Source organism: Phoenix dactylifera, chromosome 1 (genome assembly GCF_009389715.1).
Source record: "Phoenix dactylifera cultivar Barhee BC4 chromosome 1, palm_55x_up_171113_PBpolish2nd_filt_p, whole genome shotgun sequence".
NCBI classification, from domain to species: Eukaryota; Viridiplantae; Streptophyta; class Magnoliopsida; order Arecales; family Arecaceae; genus Phoenix; species Phoenix dactylifera.
Window position 1 is genome coordinate 31,450,364 of NC_052392.1, and position 25,711 is coordinate 31,476,074.

The 25,711-nt window shown below is 35.5% G+C and overlaps 2 protein-coding genes across 3 annotated transcripts in view; one reads left to right on the top strand and one right to left on the bottom strand.

Annotated features, from left to right (window-relative positions):
* Positions 1-20,429, top strand: part of LOC120112456 (nicotinate phosphoribosyltransferase 2-like) — a 44,104-nt gene extending 23,675 nt beyond the window's left edge. The window contains exons 10-15 of one of the 2 annotated variants that reach the window (XM_039131928.1): positions 2,917-3,091; positions 17,199-17,333; positions 17,406-17,510; positions 17,716-17,824; positions 19,803-19,915; positions 20,002-20,429. In XM_039131928.1, coding sequence (XP_038987856.1) covers positions 2,917-3,091; positions 17,199-17,333; positions 17,406-17,510; positions 17,716-17,824; positions 19,803-19,915; positions 20,002-20,079 — 715 coding nt within the window. In that variant the 3' untranslated portion in view covers positions 20,080-20,429. The remainder of the gene's footprint in view (positions 1-2,916; positions 3,092-17,198; positions 17,334-17,405; positions 17,511-17,715; positions 17,825-19,802; positions 19,916-20,001) is intronic. The other variant, XM_039131932.1, reaches the window with a different exon arrangement.
* Positions 20,430-21,224: 795 nt separating this feature from the next.
* The window catches only part of LOC120112453 (DNA polymerase alpha catalytic subunit-like), a 10,857-nt gene continuing 6,370 nt past the window's right edge, over positions 21,225-25,711 (bottom strand). The window contains exons 13-27 of the mRNA XM_039131919.1: positions 24,860-24,952; positions 24,567-24,689; positions 24,386-24,483; positions 24,218-24,263; positions 23,710-23,823; positions 23,545-23,625; positions 23,143-23,256; positions 22,961-23,050; positions 22,800-22,876; positions 22,497-22,719; positions 22,360-22,413; positions 22,112-22,231; positions 21,928-22,002; positions 21,653-21,839; positions 21,225-21,549 (exon numbers count right to left, since the gene is read on the bottom strand). Coding sequence (XP_038987847.1) covers positions 21,693-21,839; positions 21,928-22,002; positions 22,112-22,231; positions 22,360-22,413; positions 22,497-22,719; positions 22,800-22,876; positions 22,961-23,050; positions 23,143-23,256; positions 23,545-23,625; positions 23,710-23,823; positions 24,218-24,263; positions 24,386-24,483; positions 24,567-24,689; positions 24,860-24,952 — 1,455 coding nt within the window. The 3' untranslated portion in view covers positions 21,225-21,549; positions 21,653-21,692. The remainder of the gene's footprint in view (positions 21,550-21,652; positions 21,840-21,927; positions 22,003-22,111; positions 22,232-22,359; positions 22,414-22,496; positions 22,720-22,799; positions 22,877-22,960; positions 23,051-23,142; positions 23,257-23,544; positions 23,626-23,709; positions 23,824-24,217; positions 24,264-24,385; positions 24,484-24,566; positions 24,690-24,859; positions 24,953-25,711) is intronic.

Sequence of the window (25,711 nt, forward strand, 5' to 3'; positions counted from 1 at the left end):
GTGTTTGTGATTAGATTTGAATAGATATGAACCCTTAGCCTGACGAGGACGTCAGGGCTTGAACGGGGGGAGTATGTGAGGACCCGTGCGGGCGTGTGTTTAGTCCCACATCGGTTATTCGCTGGGTAGATCTTGGGGACTTATACAGGATCAAGGAACCCAAATAATACCTTTCGGCTAGCCATTTTGGGTGAGGTCCTAAGTTGTTACAAAAAATCTACTATGTTTTCTACTACTAGCACTCAAGCACATGCAATGCAAGTTTCGTGAAAATAAAAATAAATTTGAACTAGATTATATATAAATTAAAATTATTATTATTATGTAAAATATAATTAATTTCCAAATATGGAAGATTTGAAATATACACCAATTTCTAGAATTTTGATCGTGGGTAGGATTTTATTGACATTTTAGTTATGATTAATTTCCAGTGTGACTGATCACCAATTTCTAGAATTTTATTCTTGACTGGGACTTTAAAAGTCTAAATAATTTCAAAAATATCATGAAATATAAAAATTTTGTATAGAAGTTCTACTTGACTATACTTCATTTCCAAAATTATTTTAATGTTTGATTACAACTAATTTCCTAAGACAACCAATTTTATAGAAATTTAACTGCAGGTGGGATTTTGAATAATTTCAAAATATCAATTGGTGGGGTATTTTATGTATTAGAGAAAGAGCAGTAGGGTATTTTCGAGATTGGGAAATGGCATAGAATCTGGAAGGAATATCCTTAGATCTCAAAACTCATTTTTATATGGTAGAGATATTACTCAATAGAAGCTTTTAGCCTCATTCAAACATATAAAAATATGGCTTTGCTAACAATTAAACAAATTGAAAATAGATGCAACAGCTATATTTCCTACAACAATGAGATAATCAAAGAAATAAATTTAGAGTTTTAACATCAGAGGGATTCAATTGGATGGAGTTCACCTGGGAGTTCAGTTCCACGTGATGGAGCTATCTCAATCATGGCAATACTACCAAATAAAAGACCGCTTCCAACATGACTCGAAGTTGAGGCCTAGGTATTACATACTTTTTAGTATTTAAATTATTTTGATATATTTAATATACTATGCTTGTCTAGATTTAATTTAAAAACCCAAACATGTAGATACAGGTACTTATTTTACCAGATAAGATTGAGGTTCAGATCTGGTTAAGTATTTCCCTTTTTTTACGGACTGGGAAGAGATGCTAGTAGGACAGTGTTGTTTTCGTTTGTGCTAGTCCCACTAGCCTAACAACAAAAGAGATTGTATCTAAGGGAATGTGAATCATGTACACCATTCTACGGATTAACAGTTCCATGTCACATTTTGCCTCTTATCTATTTATTGTAGTTCCCTTTAGTCCTCTACAACCATACTGACTTTTTTTGATCATCATCTGGCTGTCGACTGTAATGCAAACTACCTCTCTAGCAGCACATGCATTGCACGTGCCTGAATGCCTGAATAATTTCACAACAGAAATTTTAGGGGAGGGGTTTACTTGTTATGCTCCTACACGATAAAGTTATCAGGACAATTTAATTGATGATTTTATTAACAATCTTCAGCTAATTTTTCCTTATAACTTTAGGATATCAAAACTATATGTGTTTTAGATTTGCTTGTGGGACAATATTGAGAACTTCCAGTGTTACTTATTACTCATGCAACCTTACACATTTTAAAACAATAGCTTATGCACATGCATGAAGGCAAACTGTACAATCACAAATGCGCAGTGTTATTATGTTCACATGCCTGATGGTATCCTTGGGGCAAGACCAATGAGGGATGGCTTGTAGCTCATGGGATGACCTAGGGAAAGGATTAATTTAGGGTTTGATCTAATTTCATTGCTCATTGTATTGTACCTTTATACAGGACAACAACAGTCAATCTTTGAGATATCCACAAATGAAAAGTTCAAATAAACCTGACCTATGGTTTTTGTGATAGAGTAGATAGGTTGAATAAAATTCTAAAGGGCTCCAGGCTAAATTAGAGGTACATGCTTGGCCTATAATTGAAATTTAGCAAACAGTGCTTGCAAAATAGGGAGTAAGATGAGAGTGAGATAAGAATGGCTGAACCTGGCCCAAATAATCCTTTCTTTCAAAACAAAGTAACCTGTCTCCATATCTACGTGCAAAACCTTTCCTAAAATGTGAGTTTAGATTCTCTGGGAAACCCATAGAAAGTCAGAATCCCATATAGAAAGAAACATCCAAGTATTAAATCCTTAAAGCTCTATGGATGTCAAACCCCTTTATATACCTAAAATAGGACCTTTGTACACTAAGCTTACTTAAAACAAGTCTAAAACCAACTAAAGAAATTATATAACTAAAGGCTCAGAAAATGCAATAAAATCTAAAGTGATCAAATTTTCTTCTCCATCTTTCAATCAAGTCATGCAAATACCATGTAACACTGATACATGCACGCATAACAGTCCTATGCAGAAATGATGGGTTTCATTTATTTCCATGATGATGCGTCCTTGGTATCTTGCATGAGCTTAATGGTGACCTGACATAGTATGATATGTCAACAGATAAAAGTCCATCCCAGTGCATTGAATCATGGAAATGCCTAATTGTCAGCACCAGATTGTCCAACGATGTTGCAAAATTTAAAAACTCAGTTTCTGAAAATTAAATTATTAACATGGTAGGATTTTCATACTAATGATAAAACTCAAGATATTTCAGGTAGAATTGGAACCAATGTTGTTGTTTTGTGGTATTTTCATACTGTGTTTCTTGTGCCTATTTCTGTAATGCTTCTGCTACATTCTTTTTGAAACTCATTTCCATCTTTAGGATTTTAGGCTTTACATTGGTATAGTTCTTAAAATTATAATGTTTTAACTACTATTGGCAATTCTTTTATAAAAATTTCAGGTATAAAGCAGTCGGAATCAGGTTGGACTCTGGTGATCTAGCATATTTGTCCATTGAGGCTCGAAAATTTTTTCAAGCAATTGAAAAAGAATTTAGTGTACCTAGTTTTGGGAAAATGAATATCACAGCTAGCAATGACCTCAATGAGGAAACTATTGATGCCCTGAACAAGCAGGTAATTCTCTTTGATTGAATAAATCTGTTGATGTTTCTAGTTTCAAATTGCACTATCACTTGCATTGAAGTTAAAAATGCATAAAGAAATGTTGGAAGGGAGGAGTTGGGGCCAAGAAATGGAAAAGATGATATTTTTCTAGTCCTATTGTGCTAGTCATTGTGCCAAACAATAATGAGTCTCGTTGTTAGAGATATGATCTTTTTTATTGCCTCTCATTATGTAAGTATGCTTGATCCCAAGTTTTCTTTTGTTTTAACTCTTCTTTCATTTGGTCAAGGCCCAGTCATTTTTGCTCTATATTATGAGGCGTGCATGTTTCATGATATCCCATATTCAAAGAAAGGTGCCAAGTGTTTTATCATGGTTGAACTTTCAAGTGGAATAGCAATGTAATCTTCATCTTTAACAAACATTGCCATAATTTCTTATTTTGAAACTAATTCATGAGCTTGAACTTCCTATTATTGGATGTCTGTCAGTCTCATGCGTATCAATAATTGTAATCTTTATGATGTTTACCAATAAAGTTTTTATTTTAGGATCCAGAAATGATTAAGCTAGTTGTTCTGCTGAGCATAAAATATAAATGCTAGTATCACTACGGTGATTCCCTTTTTCATGACTATCGACCATAGCCAATTGAAGTTTTGCTTGTGACAATAATCAATATCTTACCCCACTTATCTGGTGAAGTTAAAAAGGAAAGAGAAAGGAGGATGATAGATAAATTGAGCAATATATAAGACTGAAAGCAGGTTGGATATAATCCGGTTGTATCCTTTTCCATATCTGATTCAAGTTGGATTCGGATATTGATTTCTTGGTCTGAATGGATATGGATCCAAATTAGGATATTTAGTACATAAATTTGCCGGATACGGATCTGGATTTTGGATATACTTGATTTTTCCAGATTAGGATCCGGATTTCTTTGTGCCTCCTTTAAGGTAAAAAGTTGTCTAAAATAAATTGTAAAGCCTAGAATTCAGATATGAAACATCTCAGTTAGAACACCAGCACCTAACTGCCAAAGCACAACATTGCGTCTAATTTATATAGGTTATTCTTTTTACTTATTGAAAAACATTCATGTCATTAAATAACTCTTTCATGTACGTTGTTATATTATTTCATATAAAAATTAATATTATTTTTATACAAATAAAAAAATTAATTTTATATATTTTTAAATTTATTGACTGAAATATTTACAAATATTAGTAACTTCAATGTACTACTACATTTATTTATAATTTTTCTTACAAACTCTCTAAAAAACTAAATAATTCATGATTATTTTTTTATTTATGCTATAATTAAAAAGTCATAATAATATTTGGTAAAAAATTATTAATACTCTTTCTATACTCTTTCTATTATATTTTTACTTCAAATAATTTTATTTTTTAATATTTTAACAGAAATCTAGTCAAACTAGTAACTTGAACTCTTGACCAGGTTGATGTCCATGTGGGTTTAATGGCCATCTCTTGAATCTTTAATTATCCTGTGTCGCATGCAATTTGCATTGTGAATTATGGTCCCATCCTTTATGAATATATAATTAATATTAGTTTTCGTCATTAAGTTTCACTAAAATTCGATTTATATCCGAATATTATCCAACTTATATCAATATTTGGATAGAAAAATATGAATATAACTAAAATCCGACTTGTATCCGTATCCGCTCAGGACAAATATGGATACTAACTTTCATATTTGTTTAATATCCATATTTGTATTCGTATTCGGCAAAAAATATGAATACCAATGTGGATATACCGGTATCCAACCTATTTTGAGCCCTAGCAACATACGCAAGAGACCATGCAAGTAGGACAGAGAGCCAGCAACAGAAATGAACTATGAAGGTGACAACCACATGCCCATATTTTGTTTGTTTCTTTTATTTTCTTACTGATGACCCAAAGATTGATTCATAGATTGATTTTGATGATCACAAAACCTTGAAGTATAGATACTAATGTTTATGTTGCAAGGAGAAAGATATTTATTTTGCAAGGAACATAGCAAGTTGGAAGAACACAAGAAGGCCTCCAAAGCTCTCAAGTTGGAAGAAAGCTACAATTTATTGGCCCAAGTTTAAAGTTCAAAGGATTCAAATTGGAGGAGTAAAATCAAAAGAAAAATTCAAAAGAACAGTCTTCGAGTCGACTCCAGTGGAATTCGAGTCGACTCCGGAGAAGTATGAGTCGACTCCGGAGAAGTATGAGTCGACTCCTAGGAGTCACAGGCAGAAAAGTCAGAGAGCAGTTTTCGGGTCTGAGATTCGAGTCGACTCCAGTGGAACGCGAGTCGACTCCGATGGTTGGTAGGTCGACTCCAAAGAAAGCAAGAGTCGACTCTCAGCGGAACACAAGGAAAAAGTCAGAGAGCATTTTTGGGACTCTGAGATTCGAGTCGACTCCCGCATTGCACGAGTCGACTCCGAGACTCCGCGACCATCAACAGACAGAAAACCAAGTTACTGCCTCTGAGATTCGAGTCGACTCCCAGACAGCTCGAGTCGACTCCAAGGCAGCGCTACACCAAGATGGCAGAAGGCTGTGTTTCGCAAACTGAGAGCCGAGTCGACTCCAAGGAAGTTCGAGTCGACTCCAAGACTGGACGAGCCAAAAGACAGAGGATCGGGAGTTCGGGCTCTGAGATTCGAGTCGACTCCCAGGACAGTCGAGTCGACTCGAGAGGACAAAATTCAAAATTAGATCCACGGACTTCAGTGGATGAGCCGACTCCGAAATTGCCAAGTCAGCTCCAGAAGTTGGCGAGTCGACTCCAGGTTAAGACGAGTCGACTCCCAGTCGAGGCAAGCACATTAATTCAAATTTGGAACAGTGGCCGAGTCGTCTCCGGTAAAACACGAGCCGACTCCTGCAACAGGCGAGCCGACTCCTGATCGCGCGAGTCGACTCCGATCCCAACGGTAACATTGTCAGGAAATGCAGACTGTGTCCAACGGCTCTTTTTCTTGTCTCTAACGGCTATATTCTTGTTTCCACGCCATCTAAAGCTATAAAAACAAGAAGAGAGCTAGGGGAGAAATTATGGAAGTGGGAGAGATCATCTAGGAAAGAGATCTCAAAGAGATTACAAAGGAAATCTCCCATAAGCACAAAAGGGCCATCCAAAACGAAATAGAGAGAAGAAGAGCATCCAAGTGAATCCGAAAGCTTCCTCTCCATCCGTGTGCTGCCTCAGGGATCCTCTACTTCATGCCAAATCAGAGGAGGATCAAGTAAAGAAGAAGCCGAGCTCCTCCATCTTCAAAACTCGTTTGAGGGCTTCTCTTTACTCTATTTGTTTATATTATCATATTTGCTTGTTTAAGAAGCTTTGTTTTGTTTTATACTTTGTTTTAATATCTTGTAACTTGATTCAATCAAGGGATTGAATCAAGGGGTTAAGGTTTGTTGGTGAGCCAAAGGGAAAACCAACGGTGATAGGTTTGTTGGTGAGCCGAGGGTAAAACCAACGTGTAAGGGTTTGATTGTGATCCCGGGAAAACAATCGGGGAGGTTCTAGTCGGTGAGCCTGGGAAAACCGACCGAGTTCGTTGTGCGCTCGTAAAACAACAAGTTGGGTTGTGAGCTTGTAAAACAACCGGCTGTAATCGGTAGGATTATAGTGAAATTTCCAAGAGGTCTTGGGGAGTGGATGTAGGTGCTGGGGTGCACCGAACCACTATATGTCCTTTGTGTTTGTAATGCCTCTAGTTATTGTCTAACTAACACACTTACTTACTTAGATAAATTGCTTGCTTAATTCTTATCCGTACATCCTTTAGTTGCAAGCATATTTAATCAAGTCGAAGTCTATACATCAAACCCTTGCTAAGTTTAACTTTCACTGTACATCTATACAACTTAGCATAGTTAATCAAAAAGTTTTAGAAGTAGCATAAAAGTTTTAAAAGACCCAATTCACCCCCCCTCTTGGGTTGTATCTACTGGGCAACAAGTGGTATCAGAGCAGGTGCTCTATAGTTTCTTGCCTTGTGTTTGACCTAACCGTCAAAGAGCCAAAGATCATGACAACTCAAATAGATAGTTTTCTAGGAGATGGACAATTAATTGATAGACCTCCACTATTTAATGGCATAAACTATACACATTGGAAAGCACGCATGCGCATTTTTATACAATCACTTGATTATAATTTATGGAGCATTATAGTCAATGGAACACACACAAACACTAGTCATAATGAGAAAATGGTTCAACAAAATTCAAAAGCCATGAACCTATTATATTGTGCATTAGATAGGAATGAGTTTAATTGCATATCTTCTTGCATGACTGCTAAAGAAATATGGAATATGCTTGAAGACAAATATGAATGCACTAACAAATTTAAAACATCATGTGTAGAAGAAGAGCAGTATCATATTGCAAATTCATGTTTCATGGCACATGAGGTACATGCTGAAACTGAAAGCAATTTTACATTTGATGAACTTCACGATGCCTTTTCTGATTTGTATTTAGAATATAAGAAACTTGTTTGTAAGAACAAGAACTTGAAGAATGAAAATCAAATTCTAATAGATGAAAAACTGAAACTAACTGGTAAAACTGAAATCTTAATTAAAGAAAATCAAGAACTAAATCAGAAAAACCAACTTCTCACTGAAAGCCATGATAAACTTAAGAAAAATAATGAATTGCTTTCAGAAGATAACAAAAGATTAACTAAAGAAGTTGACAAATTAAAACCTGTTGTTGAAAGATTTACTTTGAGCTCTGAAAAGTTGAATCTAATGATAAATAATCAAAGAGCTGAATTTGATAATATTGGATTAGGATGTCAACCTTGGTACACCCAAAAATCTTTCAAGAATATGTTTGTTAAAACAGTTTCTAATCATTTTAAAATAGATTCTTATAATGCTGATAAACAGGAACAAAGGTTATGCAAAATCTCTTTTGTTCCTAAATCTGTACATTACAAATTTGATAAACCTAAAAGGCGAAAACAGAAAACTGAAGGATTATCTACCACTCATGTTAAATCCATGTTTGTTAAATTTAATAAGAAGATGCAGAAATACACTTCTTGTAGTCCTAAAATCTGCAAGCCTATGGACAAAATAGCTATTAAGAAAATATGGGTTCCAAAAGGAACAATAATAGCTAACCTGCAAGGACCCAAAAGAGCTTGGGTTCCTAAGTTGAAAATCTAAATATTTTCTGCAGGTGTGTCTAGCACTCAAGGCTCCAACAAAAGATGTTAAATTGGACATTGGGTGCTCTAGACATATATTAAAGAATGAAACTTAAATGTAATCAAGAAAAATAATTAAAATAGAAGAAATAACTTCAAATTTCTCCATCTTTCTATATTATACTTTACTTATTGTTGGATAAGTTGCTAGATGATTAATCAATTTATTAAGAATAACTCTATGAATTCTCTATATGCTTGATTGAGAGCTTTTATCCATGGCATTATTGTTTATTGATCATAGATATGAAAATGTGTACTTGGTATGCCTTTGAATATTGCACTATAAATACCAAGATTAAAGAAACCATATTTGGCATATAATATCAACTCATGCGAGTATGGATTTAATTTCAAAAGACTTTGGCATTGGCTTACTTAGAGTATCTTCTGAAAGGTCAAAGTTTGCTATGCATGTTAACTAAGGAAACAAACAAGAATCAATTTCTAAATCTAAAGATGTTGTTTCCATCTCTAAGTTTTCAAAAGCTTACATTGGATTTATTCTTGGAAAATAAAACTGAAGTATTTTTCTGTATTTACTAAATCTTGTAAAAGCGTTTCAAATGAAAAAGGTTTCCAAACTGTGAAGATCATGGCACAGTGTTGAAAACCAAAATCCTGATTAAGGTTATACAGAAAATAATATTAAATTCAATTATTTCAGCTCCAAGGACATCATAAGTAAAATAGGGTTAATAGAATTCTTGAAGAAATAAAAAAGACAATTATGTATGATAGTCATCTACTTAAATAATTTTTAAAAGACTATCATCACTGCTTGTCATACATATGATTTCTATTAGATCTATTTTTGATGAAAATTTTGATCTTCTGAAAAATGGAAAATGAACCATTGCATATCTTTCATATTTTTCAGTCGTACATACTATACTTGATATGCTCTTATGAAAATAATGCCGAATCTGATAAAGATACTTCTATCCTTGGATATCATTCATCAAGCAATGCATATAGAACATTCATGAAAAATTCTAGTTGTAGAGGTATCAATTCATATTATTCTTTATGAGACTAATGATTTATTATCAAGATACTAAAATTAAATTATGTATGTATATGGTTAATATTTTACATATAACAATCTGAAAACTTGTTAATAATTAGAACCAAATTGGATTTTTCAGATATGCTCTTAATGAAGAAAAATTGATGACTATTAAAAGACTAAATCAAGAAAAGATGAAATAGATCTTGATAAGATTCTTGCATGATTAGAAGTAAAGATCACCATTATCATTTGTTTGCTTCATGAGCTTTATAATCTATCAAATGAATATGTAGAATTCACTCCTATGTGGTTATTTCATTAAAAAGGGAGATCTATGTAAAATAACCACCATATTTAAAGATTACACATTACATATATGATAAAGCAATTTGTGATTTGGAACAAGCATCAAAAGCATGATAGAATAATTATTTAATAGACCAGACTGTGTGATCATTATGTGCCCTTGTGCAAGACTTCAATCTAACTCTAATGAATCATAATTTATTGATAACAAATGAATCATAATCTGAATTTTGATAGAAACAATTGTTTAAGGCAATTTGATCAAAACTTAGCTAGCATGCCTTATTGATAATTATCTTAAGCAAATAGAATCTAAACTAAATTGACTTAAACTATCTTGGTTAATGAATCTATCTCTTTAGTTCAAATGATATGTGCTTGCTTATATTTAGGCAATCTCTTGAGTAAAGTGACTCAACATGCAACTATTGTCATATCTTATATTGAGTCATCTAGTTAAAAAAATATATATGTTGGATGAATGCTTTGTATCTTAAAGAAACTAATGACCTTCCTTCAAGAAAGAAAAATGAGAAATTTCAACTTGAAGGATATCTTCATGTAAGATACACTAAACATTCTCATGCAAACAAGAGAGAGGACCTTCTTCAGCCAAAAGTTCATACATAAGAAATCTAGTAGGTATTTGGCTTGAAGAACATATAATGAATAGGTAATTTTAGATACCTTTCTCACAAATTAATTGAGCAAAGTCAATAACTTAAATCCTATTATGGCATGATTAAATTCTTTAATTATTAATTTTTGATATCATGTCTATATGTGTATTGACTGACTTATACTTTTAGAAATTGTTTCATGGTTTGCCCAAACTAAAATATATCTTTGCCTATGTCATAACCATGAAATACACAAGTATATGCTTAAAATTTTGATGTAAAATAACTTGTGAGAAGTTATGAATCCTTGAGCACAATGAAAATGTTGTTTGCATAATATACATCTATATGATACATAAGATTATCTCTTTATTCTACTCTTTCATGTAAATTACTTGAGAATAACAAAAAGAGAGAGAGATAAAGAAAAGAAAATGGACATTATTCAAGAGATGAAAAATCTGAGCAAAGGCAAGTACTTCAATCTTAAGGAAAAGCAAAACAAGCATAATATATTCGGCACACTTGGAAGGGATAAAATCTATAATTAATTACACTCAAACAGGGAGAGTTTGGAGTGAACATTTTAACCTTTCTATATTGCTCATCATAGGGATGGTGCCAATGGGGAGGCTAGTGGTAGTACCCGGCACTATTTGACCCAACTATTCGGTGTAGGGCATATTAGGGACGGCACAAGAGGGAGGCTAGTGGTAGTACCTCGTGCCCCTTTCCAACTCCACCGGATAGGGAGTAAATAGAGTATAGAGCATAAGAAAGTAAAAATGAAAGACAAAGTAAATGAAAGTATACAAGAAAGAATCAATTCAAATTTTTAGTCACATGGAAACACACTTTAAGGATGAAATCAGTGCAAAATTATATTTAAATAGGGGGAGTTTATTTGAAAAGAATTGATTTTGATACTTGACATGCTTGTTCTTAATATTTTAATGTATGACTTAACACACACTATATTTTGCATGTGGCATGATATTTTAAATTATGGGTTCTCAATATCTTTTGTAGTACCCCATACTTGGACAACTTGATTGAATGTTTGAAATACTACATAACATTTTTTGCTTAGTTTTATTGAAAAGAAATTTCAGATTTGTTGTTAGCAATCATCTCTAAAATCTGAAAGTTGAATAAAGAAGAAGAGAAGGATATCTCTATTTAGGGAAAATAAATTTTATTCTATCCTTCAACTTGCCTAAATTTGGTATATAATGTTCAAATTCGTACCAAAACTCAACATTTAATACAAAGATTCTGAATATGCTCTTATATGTTTGAAATATGTATTTTCAATCGTAATCATTTAAGATGAGCTATAATGTGGAAGATACATATCTCAAAGTATGAGTTTGAGAGCCTCTATTGAAAATCCTATGTAATTCAGAATCTGATTTTGTATAAAAGCTTAAACTAAATGTGATTTTTAAATAAAGTCTTACTTTAAGAAAAACAGAATTAATTTTGATGCCTTTGGTGATTGCTCCGATACGCATCCGAAACATATCATTTCTTATCTTCAAAGTATACTAATATTGGTTCAAATGATGTGTCTTTCGATGATCTTGATTGCAAACAAAAATTTCTAAATATATGATTTTATTTTGATATTAAAAAGATTTATTGTGCTTCATGTATACATTGCTGAAAAACTATGATTAAGAAATTGAGTTCTAAAAATATATATATTTCAATAATCATCTATATGTTTTTCTCTCCTACATTATTAAACACTTCTATCAATAGAGTGAATGATCTTAAAGCTAGAAATATTTTAGCTCACTCAAATGATTCTAAAAGAAAGAAAATGTAAATGCGGTTGAAAGAAACTAAGCTTCAAATGAATCATTTTCTGATTAATATTTCTATACATTTTCTCTAAGATTATGAGAAAGCATAACTTGTTCGTAAAGGATTAGAAAGAGTAATTACTACAAATTTTGGAATAATACTAGATTACTCTACATTCTTGATATTACAGAATTTCAGTGTTATTCACGTTTATCACTAAAATCTGAAATTCAACAATTAAAATGATTAAAGAAGAATGCATCTTTTGAGGGGGAGCTTTAGATATTCAGTATCCTATCCCAAAGACACTTTATTTTGATGCATACTTTGAATTTTATGGATTGATTTTGATGAACCTCCTTATATTGCAAGACATGCTTTAATTACCTTGAGATGAGTTCTATAAAGGTTGTCTTATCTCAAACCTTGAGTCTTATGAAAATAAGCTGAAACTTATAGAAAATACATTTTTGAAATTGACAATTTTGTTGAACATTATCTTAGGATTCTAAACTCTTAAATGGAATGATCAATTGAGGGGGAGAAAGAAAATTTCAGAAGGAGAGGTCTTATTGGACTTAATTGCATAAATCTATAGCTAAAGGAGAGAGAAAGAATACTAAATGAAAAGTAATCCTAATACTCTCCAATATGTATCATCTGAAACTTAAATCTGAAAATCTTTATGATACACCTTGAGGCGTGTTATTTGGTTAGTATATCTTATGCATCACTCATGAACCAAATTACAAATCTTGAGAGCCTCTAATTTAATGAAACAGGGGGAGAACAATGTATTAAATTTTCTTGAGTATCTCTTAGAAAATCTATTTTGAACTTCACTAATGAGTCCTAATTGGCTTGCTCTTTAGAACTTCAAATTTGTGCCAATTCATTATTTTATGTATCAAATTGTGCTTATTCTCTAAAGAAATAAAAGAAAGTCTTTAAAAGAGTTTTAAGATGTATCAAAAATTGCATGAATTCATATTTTGGTATTTGTGCCCCAATGCTCTTATTATCATAAAAGAACCTTGAAGTCATTAAGAATTAATGATCCAACAGGATGATGTCTTTCAAATATATAAGTTTTGATCTTTTACTCTGAAAATCAATTGAATTGCTCTCCTATTGATAAAATACTTAATAGATTAGGCAAAAGGTCTTAAATGAACAAGCTTTCATACTTAGTGAAGAGAGGTTAGATTTCCACTCATATTTTTCCTTGAATATCATTTGTGGTACTTCTTGAATTAACCTAAGCAAGATTCCACCTACACTTGATTAGAAAACTATCTGTGGTATCAAATTAAAAAACCTCTTGAATTCACACTCGATGTGTTCTGCTCTGATCTTTGTACTTAATGTTTCACTATCTTTTTGATGTTGTCAAAAAGGGGGAGAAATATCTAAGTATATGCTATATACTCAGAATGCTTTATTACTTTGAATTAAATACAAATCAGCTTAAAATTTAAATATGTTGATTGTGTTAAGCTGATTAAATCTAAAGCATTATCATGAAGTATGTTTTTAAATATATATGTTTTCCACTTCATGCAACTTAGCTATGTATTACTTCTAGAAATCAATATCTTTTATATTGCATATACTCCAAGTTTTGTCATCATCAAAAAGGGGGAGATTGATGACCCAAAGATTGATTCATAGATTGATTTTAATGATCACAAAACCTTGAAGTATAGATACTAATGTTTATGTTGCAAGGAGAAAGATATTTATTTTGCAAGGAACATAGCAAGTTGGAAGAACACAAGAAGGCCTCCAAAGCTCTCAAGTTGGAAGAAAGCTACAATTTATTGGCCCAAGTTTAAAGTTCAAAGGATTCAAATTGGAGGAGTAAAATCAAAAGAAAAATTCAAAAGAACAGTCTTCGAGTCGACTCCAGTGGAATTCGAGTCGACTCCGGAGAAGTATGAGTCGACTCCTAGGAGTCACAGGCAGAAAAGTCAGAGAGCAGTTTTCGGGTCTGAGATTCGAGTCGACTCCAGTGGAACGCGAGTCGACTCCGATGGTTGGTAGGTCGACTCCAAAGAAAGCAAGAGTCGACTCTCAGCGGAACACAAGGAAAAAGTCAGAGAGCATTTTTGGGACTCTGAGATTCGAGTCGACTCCCGCATTGCACGAGTCGACTCCGAGACTCCGCGACCATCAACAGACAGAAAACCAAGTTACTGCCTCTGAGATTCGAGTCGACTCCCAGACAGCTCGAGTCGACTCCAAGGCAGCGCTACACCAAGATGGCAGAAGGCTGTGTTTCGCAAACTGAGAGCCGAGTTGACTCCAAGGAAGTTCGAGTCGACTCCAAGACTGGACGAGCCAAAAGACAGAGGATCGGGAGTTCGGGCTCTGAGATTCGAGTCGACTCCCAGGACAGTCGAGTCGACTCGAGAGGACAAAATTCAAAATTAGAGCCACGGACTTCAGTGGATGAGCCGACTCCGAAATTGCCAAGTCAGCTCCAGAAGTTGGCGAGTCGACTCCAGGTTAAGACGAGTCGACTCCCAGTCGAGGCAAGCACATTAATTCAAATTTGGAACAGTGGCCGAGTCGTCTCCGGTAAAACACGAGCCGACTCCTGCAACAGGCGAGCCGACTCCTGATCGCGCGAGTCGACTCCGATCCCAACGGTAACATTGTCAGGAAATGCAGACTGTGTCCAACGGCTCTTTTTCTTGTCTCTAACGGCTATATTCTTGTTTCCACGCCATCTAAAGCTATAAAAATAAGAAGAGAGCTAGGGGAGAAATTATGGAAGTGGGAGAGATCATCTAGGAAAGAGATCTCAAAGAGATTACAAAGGAAATCTCCCATAAGCACAAAAGGGCCATCCAAAACGAAATAGAGAGAAGAAGAGCATCCAAGTGAATCCGAAAGCTTCCTCTCCATCCGTGTGCTGCCTCAGGGATCCTCTACTTCATGCCAAATCAGAGGAGGATCAAGTAAAGAAGAAGCCGAGCTCCTCCATCTTCAAAACTCGTTTGAGGGCTTCTCTTTACTCTATTTGTTTATATTATCATATTTGCTTGTTTAAGAAGCTTTGTTTTGTTTTATACTTTGTTTTAATATCTTGTAACTTGATTCAATCAAGGGATTGAATCAAGGGGTTAAGGTTTGTTGGTGAGCCAAAGGGAAAACCAACGGTGATAGGTTTGTTGGTGAGCCGAGGGTAAAACCAACGTGTAAGGGTTTGATTGTGATCCCGGGAAAACAATCGGGGAGGTTCTAGTCGGTGAGCCTGGGAAAACCGACCGAGTTCGTTGTGCGCTCGTAAAACAACAAGTTGGGTTGTGAGCTTGTAAAACAACCGGCTGTAATCGGTAGGATTATAGTGAAATTCCCAAGAGGTCTTGGGGATTGGATGTAGGTGCTGGGGTGCACCGAACCACTATATGTCCTTTGTGTTTGTAATGCCTCTAGTTATTGTCTAACTAACACACTTACTTACTTAGATAAATTGCTTGCTTAATTCTTATCCATACATCCTTTAGTTGCAAGCATATTTAATCAAGTCGAAGTCTATACATCAAACCCTTGCTAAGTTTAACTTTCACTGTGCATCTATACAACTTAGCATAGTTAATCAAAAAGTTTTAGAAGTAGCATAAAAGTTTTAAAAGACCCAATTCACCCCCCCTCTTGGGTTGTATCTACTGGGCAACACTTACCTTGGTTGGGATGCATATTGTTCCGGTGGTGACAATGGCCTTGTAACAAAATTTTGCTGTGCTTAGACTCTTGGAGATGACCTTTGCATTATCAGAGGATCATAAATCAGATAGTGGTGCCATAATCAACTAAACTTGAGTATGCTTTTGGTTGTAGGTTTTTTAATGTGGGTAGCTGATTTAGTTAGTTTACTTGGCTTAGGGAGAGCGAAGACATGGGGAACATGTTTAGGATGAATCTTCAGTATCCTGTTGTTGATGGTAGTGTTTTGTACAGCCATCCCTCATCAAACCTATATCTGTGTAGTGGTTTTGGAGATTGGGAAAGGAAACACGCTTTCCACTGGCTGAGTTTGCTTAGAATTTTGATTTTCAAAAAAGACTGTCTTTAATCAACGCATTTTCTTTTGAAGTATCTGTAACTTTTCCAGTGTCTTCTTGTGTGCACTCTTCTTCAGTCTCCTTCCATGCAAAGTTGGATTGTGCTTTGCGATCCTCCTCTTTAATTACTATTTCCACAATCACATTGCACAAAAACTTTACTGCATCCTAGTCGAGGATTATATCCCAAATCAATAAAAATAATCAAGTTCTTACTTTTGTCCATGATTTATTGGGGTCTCTGCCAATTGTTTTACTGCTGATGCACAAACCAGGCATTCTTGACCAGCTAATCATTGTTGCATGTGATAATACCATCATAGTCAGTTCAATATTTGCCTTTCTATTGATTTAACTCCAATCTGGCTCATTTTTAATCTAGTTCATCCTCATTGCGCATCTTCATCAACATTCTCATCTTTGATGTTGTCATTTTAAATGCCTGGACCTCCTCTCAATCTCATAAAAGGGTACCATTCAATAAGAGATGTACCAATGGTTTAATGTTCTGTTAGGACATCTTTGCAAGCAATAGTAAGTTATCCACAGGATAAATCTCGCAAGAAGTGGAAACTTTGGGAGGGAGCAGTTGTGTGTGAAAGGAATTTTCAGTCAATTGGGTGAGGATTGTGCATCCCCAAAAAATTTGGATATCTATTTCTTCCTAGAAGATGATTTAGCACAGCCTAATTGTTGTGGAAATCTAGGAATCAAAATCTCCCATATCGGTTACTATTCTCTCTCTGCTCAGTTCTCTGCAAACCCAGGCATATATGGTTTATTCCACAGATGAGCTGTCTGAGCATCCAAACCGCCCCTTAACATATGTTGATAATGATTATTGATTGTTCCTTCAGAAAAGATAATGATTATTGATTGTGAAGTTCTCCAGACCCAACAATGGTTTTTTCCAATTTTAATGTCAGTCTTATCCTTGCGGTAAACCTTTTTCTTTTGTCATTTTGATTGTTCAATAAAGCTACAGAGCAATCCATCTTTTTCACAATGCTGTATCATGATGCCGTGGTTTCATTCTCTGGCAGGGACATGAGGTAGATGCCTTTGGAATTGGCACCAATCTTGTCACATGTTATGCTCAACCAGCTCTTGGTTGTGTATTCAAACTAGTTGAGATAAATAATCAGCCCCGTATCAAACTATCTGAAGATGTTACAAAGGTTTGATCATATTCTAACTTTAATACCACTGTCCTCTTATCAAACAATAATTATATTATTATTGTGTTTTAGGTCTCCATACCATGCAAAAAGCGATGTTATAGATTGTATGGAAGAGAAGGCTACCCGTTGGTGGATATAATGACGGGGGGAAATGAGCCGCCTCCAAAGGTAAATGTTAGTTCTGATTCTGATTCCAAGCCAAGTATTATGTTTTGTTATTTTAAGATTGGGTTGCTATATGGTTGAGCTTGAGTTAAGCAGGTAAAAAAAAATCATATTTTGTAGCAACTTGTAAGAAATTGTGCCATTCACTTCTTAAACGTGATCTTCTGATGTAAAATAGATGATGCTATAACTTCTCACATTTTTTCCTCCACAGGTAGGAGAGAGAATTTTGTGTCGTCATCCATTCAATGAATCTAAGAGAGCATATGTTGTGCCCCAGCGTGTTGAGGAACTATTGAAGTGTTATTGGCCCGGATATTCAGGTTTGAATCCTCTGTTCTTGACTAGCTCACTCTGGAGCAGATCCTATCCATTCAAAGATCTACTTTCTATTGGCTTCATGTTTAACTAATGGTAAACTGTTTACCTATTATGGGAAATTCAAAAGGGTGTTGGGAAAGTTTGTAGCTGTCATTGTTTTTATTTTGGCTCCCATTACGGGTGGAAAAGTATGTATCTAATACATAAGCGGGAAGCATAATTGGAAAACCTAATTGCATGTATGGAAATTTAATGCACCAAAATACGCTACACTAAAGTTTGAACATTCTTTACAAATGACTCTTATCTCAAAGCAAATTGTGCAAAATCCTGACTGAGCAAACTTTGTGAAAGAAATGGTCCTGTAATGTGCTCTGAAAAACCAGATGGTGGGTAGGGAAATCTGTTTTACTGTTTATGAATTCAAGCTCATCCATTTGATTAGTAGTATTATAAGATTCTTCCAAACTTGGAAAGAGTCTAATCATAAAGGTATGAAGACAAGTCTTGATATAGAAAATCACACCCATCATAGGAATAAAATATAAACCATAAAACCAAATTGAAATGCAGTCCCCTTAAGTTTGAACCTCTAACAGGAATTATATTTCATTGGAACTAAAAGGAAATTATGTAAAAGAATTGGTTTAAGTCAAGGAAGAACCAGATAAACTTCGGAGACTATTTTCTCAGTCAAAAAGGTTATTTCATATGTATTTACCAATTTGCTAAGAGGCTATTTTCAGAGTTTTAGAATCATCATACTGCCAAAACGCCAACCAGCCTTAACTGAAGTGGTTGGCTCTTGATATTTTGTCAGAGATTCAAACTTTGGTGGTAGCATCCCCACAATATTTCCCATTAAAAAAAAAGAAAAAAGAAATAAAAAACAAAAAATTAGGAAACTGCTAAAATTGAAACTAAGCCTACTAAAGTTGATTGCCCTAGTGCACAAGGCTTTCACCACTACGTGGTTTGGGGAGGGTCAGATGTACACAACCTTACATCTGCATGTGGAGATGCTATTTTCATATTTTAAACCTATGACAGTCAAGTTATAACGGAGCAACCTTGATATTGTGCCATGGCCTGCCCTCTTAAGCTTAAGCTTACTACAATTGGCAAGTTAAAACAATCTCAAAAATGGTTTGTAGGGAAAAAGGTCACCTTGTGTTTTGTCATTAATTTGTTGTCTTCACTTAAGAATCAATAGTAAAAAGTGAACAATTAAAACAGCTCATAGGTTATGACTGAATTCTAAAAATCAATTGCCCTCAAGATTGACATCAATTCTTAGTAACCTAACTCATGGGACTTTTTTTGACCACAAACAACTATAACTCTACTTGCATTAATTTTTTTCCTATTGTTTTTGATTTTGGACTCGTTTGGTTCGTGGGGAAAGGAGGGGAAGTGGGGTCAACGGGAAAATGAAAAGATATCTTATGTTTGGTTGGAGTTTTCAAAGAAGAGAGATGAGAAAGTAGCTTTTCCATGGGAATAAAATTTACACATTTTATGAAGAAAAAAAAATCCATGTAGGACATGGAAAAATCCAATTCCCACCGGCTAGGAATTAGGATATATTTTTTTTTCAAAAGTGTCATTAACTTTTAGATAGAATGGGATAAGGTTTTTTCCTTTATTAAGGGCACAGCATGTATTTTACACAATGTTCCTAGAAAAGTAGATGCCCAACCAAACATAAGCTACTCTAGAATATGTCACTTTCCTATGGTCAACCAAACATGCAAAAACCACTTTCCCAAGCATCATATACTCAAGCATCAACTTCCTAGGAAAAATATTTTAGTAAGAGGAAATTTTTTTCTGCTAACCAAACGAGTCCTTTGTAACAGAAGCTTAAGCATTCTTGTTATATTACATTTTCTGATTCAATGACACTTATGATCAAGATAATGCATCAATTAAAAATAATCATTATGCACAAATTCTTAACTTGTATATTGGTGCTCAAAGATAAATCAAGGGAAGAATTACCTTCCCTGGAGAAAATTCGAGATCGTTGCATGAAGCATCTCAGCCAAATGCGGCCAGATCACATGAGGAGATTGAACCCAACACCATATAAGGTTCTGTTTTTTTCCTTTTGCTTGCCTAATTTTGTCAGTCTCATCATATTGAATCTGAACTGAGAAAATGCTTAATTCCTGACCAGGTGAGTGTGAGCGCCAAGTTGTATGACTTCATCCATTTCCTATGGCTCAGTGAAGCACCAGTTGGCGAGCTGCAATGAATGCACAAACAAAGCAATTCGTGGATGCCTTCAGGTTATGTGATTGTAATAATCTCACTAAGAATGACTGTATTTTAAAGATGTTGATCGATGAGGGTGCATTTCTGTAGCAATTCTCTTCCAAATTGCAAGCCTTGCATTGCTGTATGTTATTTGCTCCCCAAAAGAAGAGAATTTAATATTTACAATTTTTTTTTGATAAAGCACCCGAAAGGGCCAACAGTATCAAAACGCTAACTTGTCGCAGGGAGAGTGCATTTTTGCCATTATTGTGTACAAGTGGATTTTTTTCAAAAGGGGAAAAAAAATGTATGCAGTCCAGATATCCCTTAAAACTGAGTCGGGCATTGCTCTGTTCATAAAATTAGCATCTCTTTGGAATGCGGCTTATGCTTGTAGGTGTCTAATGGGAATACCTTTGCTCTACTCGTGGTTTTGGGAGCTCGAGCTAAAGGTGGGATCGTGCAATATTGTTGCGAGCACGTTTACACAGGAATCATTATGTTTTATGGCTGTTTGATCTGAAATCTCAGTGATGGTTTCGTTAATAACCAAAGCAAATTATCTACCCAAGATGTGGACAGCTTCAGCCTTTATTGATAGAATTGGGACCTTTGTAACTCCACTGCTGTTCAACTTTCAAATGTCATGAATATACTCTCGGTACTCAACTTTTAGCTTTTCGGTAATCTTGCCGGAAGTCATAAACAGCTCAGCCACTTGTTCCCACATCCTGTTCGTAGTTGTTCATCAGATAGCTTCAAAACGGTATCATTGATCCTGGTAAATATTACTTATCAGCTTGTAATTTAATGAGATATTTCATATTTCTAGGCATTAATAGGCCCTCTGTTTTACAGCAACATAAACAAACTTTTCCACTTGCAGATTCTTAGTTTGAAAAGTTTCCATTTTTAGCATGATAAAGAAAGTAGGCATACTGCTACAATACCTACATGTTACTTGCCACCAGCTCCCTTACATATAACACTTTTTTTCTCCTAAAATTTTGAAAGTGATGCTTAGCTTGAACAGTTTGCATCTCTAATACATCAAAGAGAACGAATGATCAATCATCAAACATCTATACATCGATCCCCACCTTTTCAAAATAACTTATTAGCAATTCTTTGATGAGCATTAAATAGAAGGATGAACAAGATAACATTTCATTTATTCATGTATACAAACGTTATAAATGATGTCATACATGGCTGCAAAGGACTTCTTTAGCTTCATTTTTTTCACTTGTTTAAGAAATCACATCTGATATTATACCAGGGGGAAACACCTCTGTTCTGTCGATGATGATCCAAGCATGGAAGTGGAAGCAACTTGTGTACACAGGTTGTGAAGAAACTGACTGAGCCCATTATATATTTATATTTCTCTGATTATTGGCCAACACAAGCATATCAAGCATGTGAAAGCTTTCTTAGAGAGAGCTGACATTTCTCCTCCACCCATTTGCTGATTTGCACATCCAAGATTTGCCCATTAATAGCAGGTGATAGACATTTAATAGTTTTTGCAGCCAATTAATAGCAGGTGATGGATGTTTAAAAGTTCTTACAGCACCACAGAGTAGCATAGAATTTGATATTCTCCAGCTATCAGACTGAGACGGTTAGATCCTTCAGCTGCACCCACCCAAAGGCACATCGGTCTCTGATATTCCGTATCACAGATGTTGCCAAACTAATGGCTGGATGGATTGCTGCAAAATCTTTCTCAAAAGGCAATCTAGCCTTTTGGTCCAACTGCAGCCACCAAATAAACGTTGCTCAAAAACTAGTGGCATGATAACACTGGCTAAAAACAATACCATAACTTGTGATGAAGAGTAACCTTCTCAAGACACCGTGTTGCATCCAACATGTGACAGAAATATGAAAGCTGCCTGTATAGATCTGCCTCTGTGTACTGAACAAATAAGTTCACCAGCTTTTAGTTTTCATACCACAAGGCAAGGGCAAGGCAAGCATCAACAATATAGTTAAGTTGGTCAAAATGCAGCTGGCAAGATAAAGACCTGTCTTATGAGGTGGCCATTACAGCGCGGGTAGTTCGGACAGACTGTTCCTCTCTCGGAATCACCAAACACCCGAAGATTGAGACTGCAAGTGGTATACTTGCACATCTCATCATCACACTGGTAAATGCATCAAATTTATCAAGCATCAATATGAGGATTTAGAGGATGGCCAAGACAATAGAATGCTAATATGGCACCAAGAATATATCAAGAAACTGAAAGACAAAAGTATAAAATGGTCATACCATCATTAAGCCTTTGTAGTACAAGGAGATGAAATTGTCAGCCTGCCTTTTCACCTGCAAATAACACAGGCCTAGCAATTGACGTCAAATGCATATGAATGGATCACGAATTAGATAACAAGGGAAAAATTTTGCACCTGGTTTGCTAACATGGCAGGAGATATTCTGCTTCCATCAACATCATCCGGGCATCTTGGGCAGTGCATTCTGCGCCAGAAGTTACAATCAGGTTCTTTTTCTGTTTGTGAATCCAATGAGTTTCCACTGCTCGAAGTAGAAAGTAGGCTGGACACAGGGGGGCACTCAAAAGTACTAGAGCAGCTAGGGCATGATAGCTGCAGGGGCTCACAGCCACGATACCTGCAGGTATTTGACATTGGACAGATCAAGAAAAGTTTCATCCAACCTGCCATTACTCCAGTTCTTATGAAATAGTTCACCTTTCATCATCATCTATTACTGATAAAAGCACAGTAGAAGGATCTTGGCCAACAGAATCGGCAGTTTTGAATTGGAACTAAGCACAAAAAGCATAAAACTTCATGTCATTAGTACAGCAACATTCAAGAACACAAGGCGAAAATTTTGGGTAGAGGCACACCTTAGATGAATCAAGCCCTAAACACTCAGCTAAACGTGCTGGGCTAGTGCCCTGAATGGAAGCACACAGACGTGATACCACAGGATGAATCTGCCAGAAAACCCACGATTAAATATCTCAAATGATGGCACTTTGAAGATGAAAGACTGCACCAATAAAATGGGCAAATGTGAAGGAGAAACCTGTTGTGACAAGTAATAATCGATGTCTATCATCCATTCGCCACTGTCCCTTTTCAGCTCCTCAGGATGCCTAGCCCTTTGAGCTATTCCTGATGACGGACCAGAACTGGTACCCTGGACAAAAATAAAAACAAAAGGAAGGCTAATTTTAGATGGATTAATGATACTAAAATGGCTACTCACTTGACCTCATTTGGTAGTTAATTATAGGGCAATTCTGACAAGAAATAGGACAGGCTTCTCTCTACTATAGATTTAGCATGATGCCGAAGCTGCAGCTAGTAATATCTAATCCACCAAGATGATAGCAGAGCATTCCATTATTCTCTAGCTACCTTATCGAGCGCCTAACCAAAGCATGGCTCACTGCATATACAGCAATTAGATATTGTGATGTAATACCTGCTGGCAGCAAATTATATAAGGAACTGTATCACCAGCAGAACAGCCTGAGTAACCATTTTGCTTCAACCTTAGAGCCACCTAAACAAAATATTAGAACCATGTAAGATAGATGTGTGAAAATCCCAATTAGAAAAATATCAATCTTATAAACAGATAACTGACCTGCACATGAGGTTGGTTTTTAGCATCTGGATAGTCTTCTGGTGGCTTTGTCAAACTCTTTGTGATAACATATTTTTCTAGTTCTATTGCACCATTCCTCATCTCCTCCTGCACCTGCATACAAAGGAAAGTACTGACAATGATGTCAAAAGGTCAAAAGATATTCTTTTCTTTTTCAATGATGTGAAAGCTTTTCGATAGAGGGTGAGCCTTGGTACAACAGTAAGGTTGCTCCATTGTAACCTGGAGGTTACAAGTTTGAAACACGGAAACAACCTCTCTGCAAAAGGCTGCCTGCATCTGGCCTTTGTAGACCATGCAATGGCGGAAGCCTCGTGCATTGGACCACCTTTTTTTCAAAGCTTTTACACGAGAAAGTAACATGCAAACATTGGATCATACCAATCATCAGTTCAGTAAATCACAGCCGTGACAAATAAATTGCATAAAGTAAATTATGAAGTATGAATGCTGCAAAGATTTCTCCATGACGCATGTATTTGCTTACCTCCATAAGAGAACTATGAATCGACTCGACAACATCTTCACATGTCCTGCAATAATAGGAAGTCAGATGGAAATCAAAAGTAGACTTTTTTGAGGATTTTCCTGAATATAAACTATCTTGCTCTGAATTTCTCATCATGTCATGGACAAAATGTAAATAAATGCATACCCTCCAGATAAAATCTGGCTGAGGCAGAAATCCCCTATTTCCTTTGATAATAAACTCCAGTCACGCCGTACCATGTCAAGACCCTTGCGTTCAATGACCTGCCTCATGCATGATATAGTCAATTGGACTTAAAACTCAATAGGTTCTAAGAAGCAAAAGGAGTCAAATATTCAACTTCAACCTCATATGGTGTCCCATCCTTAAACAGCACTTTCACAGCAGCATATTTTTTCTTTTTAAGAAGCAGCATTCTCTTGTACAGACCATCGAGATCAATCTCCAGATAGCGATATTTTTTGTTGACCTAGATAAGAAACAGGTGTATTTAGTGACATCCAATATTTTGCATGTCTAATACATGAAACTTTTCATTCATTCTGTGAAATCTCCATTAGCGGCCTATCACAACTCATTTCCTATAACAAAACCATAAAGGAAAACATTGTCTTTCACTTTATCAAACACAAGCCTCACCTCTTGCATGACCTTCCCAGCAATAGCTTTTGCCTTAGCAATGTCGTCTAATCCACTATAGATCATTATAGAATCTGTATCCCCATAAATTACCTGTTCAAAATCCAAAAAGTACACCAGTAAATAGAACAAATTCTTTACTGAAGTTCTTCATACTTAAATGTGTTTATTGCCGAGTCCTTAAAGCTGCATCTTTGATAAGCAATCAGCAGATCGTGCATTGCTACACATCATGAGCATGTTTGGTGCATGTTAACGACCAAGGGACAAGCAGCTGAATTGATATGAAAGATGACGAAATTCTCTGATGGACAGTTTAAACTCTGTGTTTGTGTGTTTGTGCAAGTGAGAGAGAGAGGGGGGGAGAGTGAAGGGGTTAGGTGGATGGTCCCATCTCATGAGAAAGGGGTGTGCATATGTGACAACTATAAGAGAAAGGAAGGATCTATAGGGCTATGGTATTGATGATGCAAAAGGTTTGGTGGACAATTTTCATCAATTCACAGGAAGAAGGGTTTAGGCAGCTTTGCTCTCCTATGAGTGGGAGACAACAGCAATAACAAGGGCAAGGATGGTGAAAATCAGCATTTATTTGTGTAACATTTCAGAAGGCCAACATGACTATGGTTTTCCTTGTATGGATCAAGAATAGCATTTTCAAGGAAAATTGATTAGGGTGAAAGTTTGAAAGGGGTCGTAAGTTTAAGATACATATGATAATGTTTTACTTAACCTCACTTGTATTATTATTATGTGAATCTCCACTTAAATAAAAAAAATAAAAATCATTCTCTAAATCATCAGTTTTCAAATCCTTCAACACACTATAGGAACATGTAGAGAAACGCAATC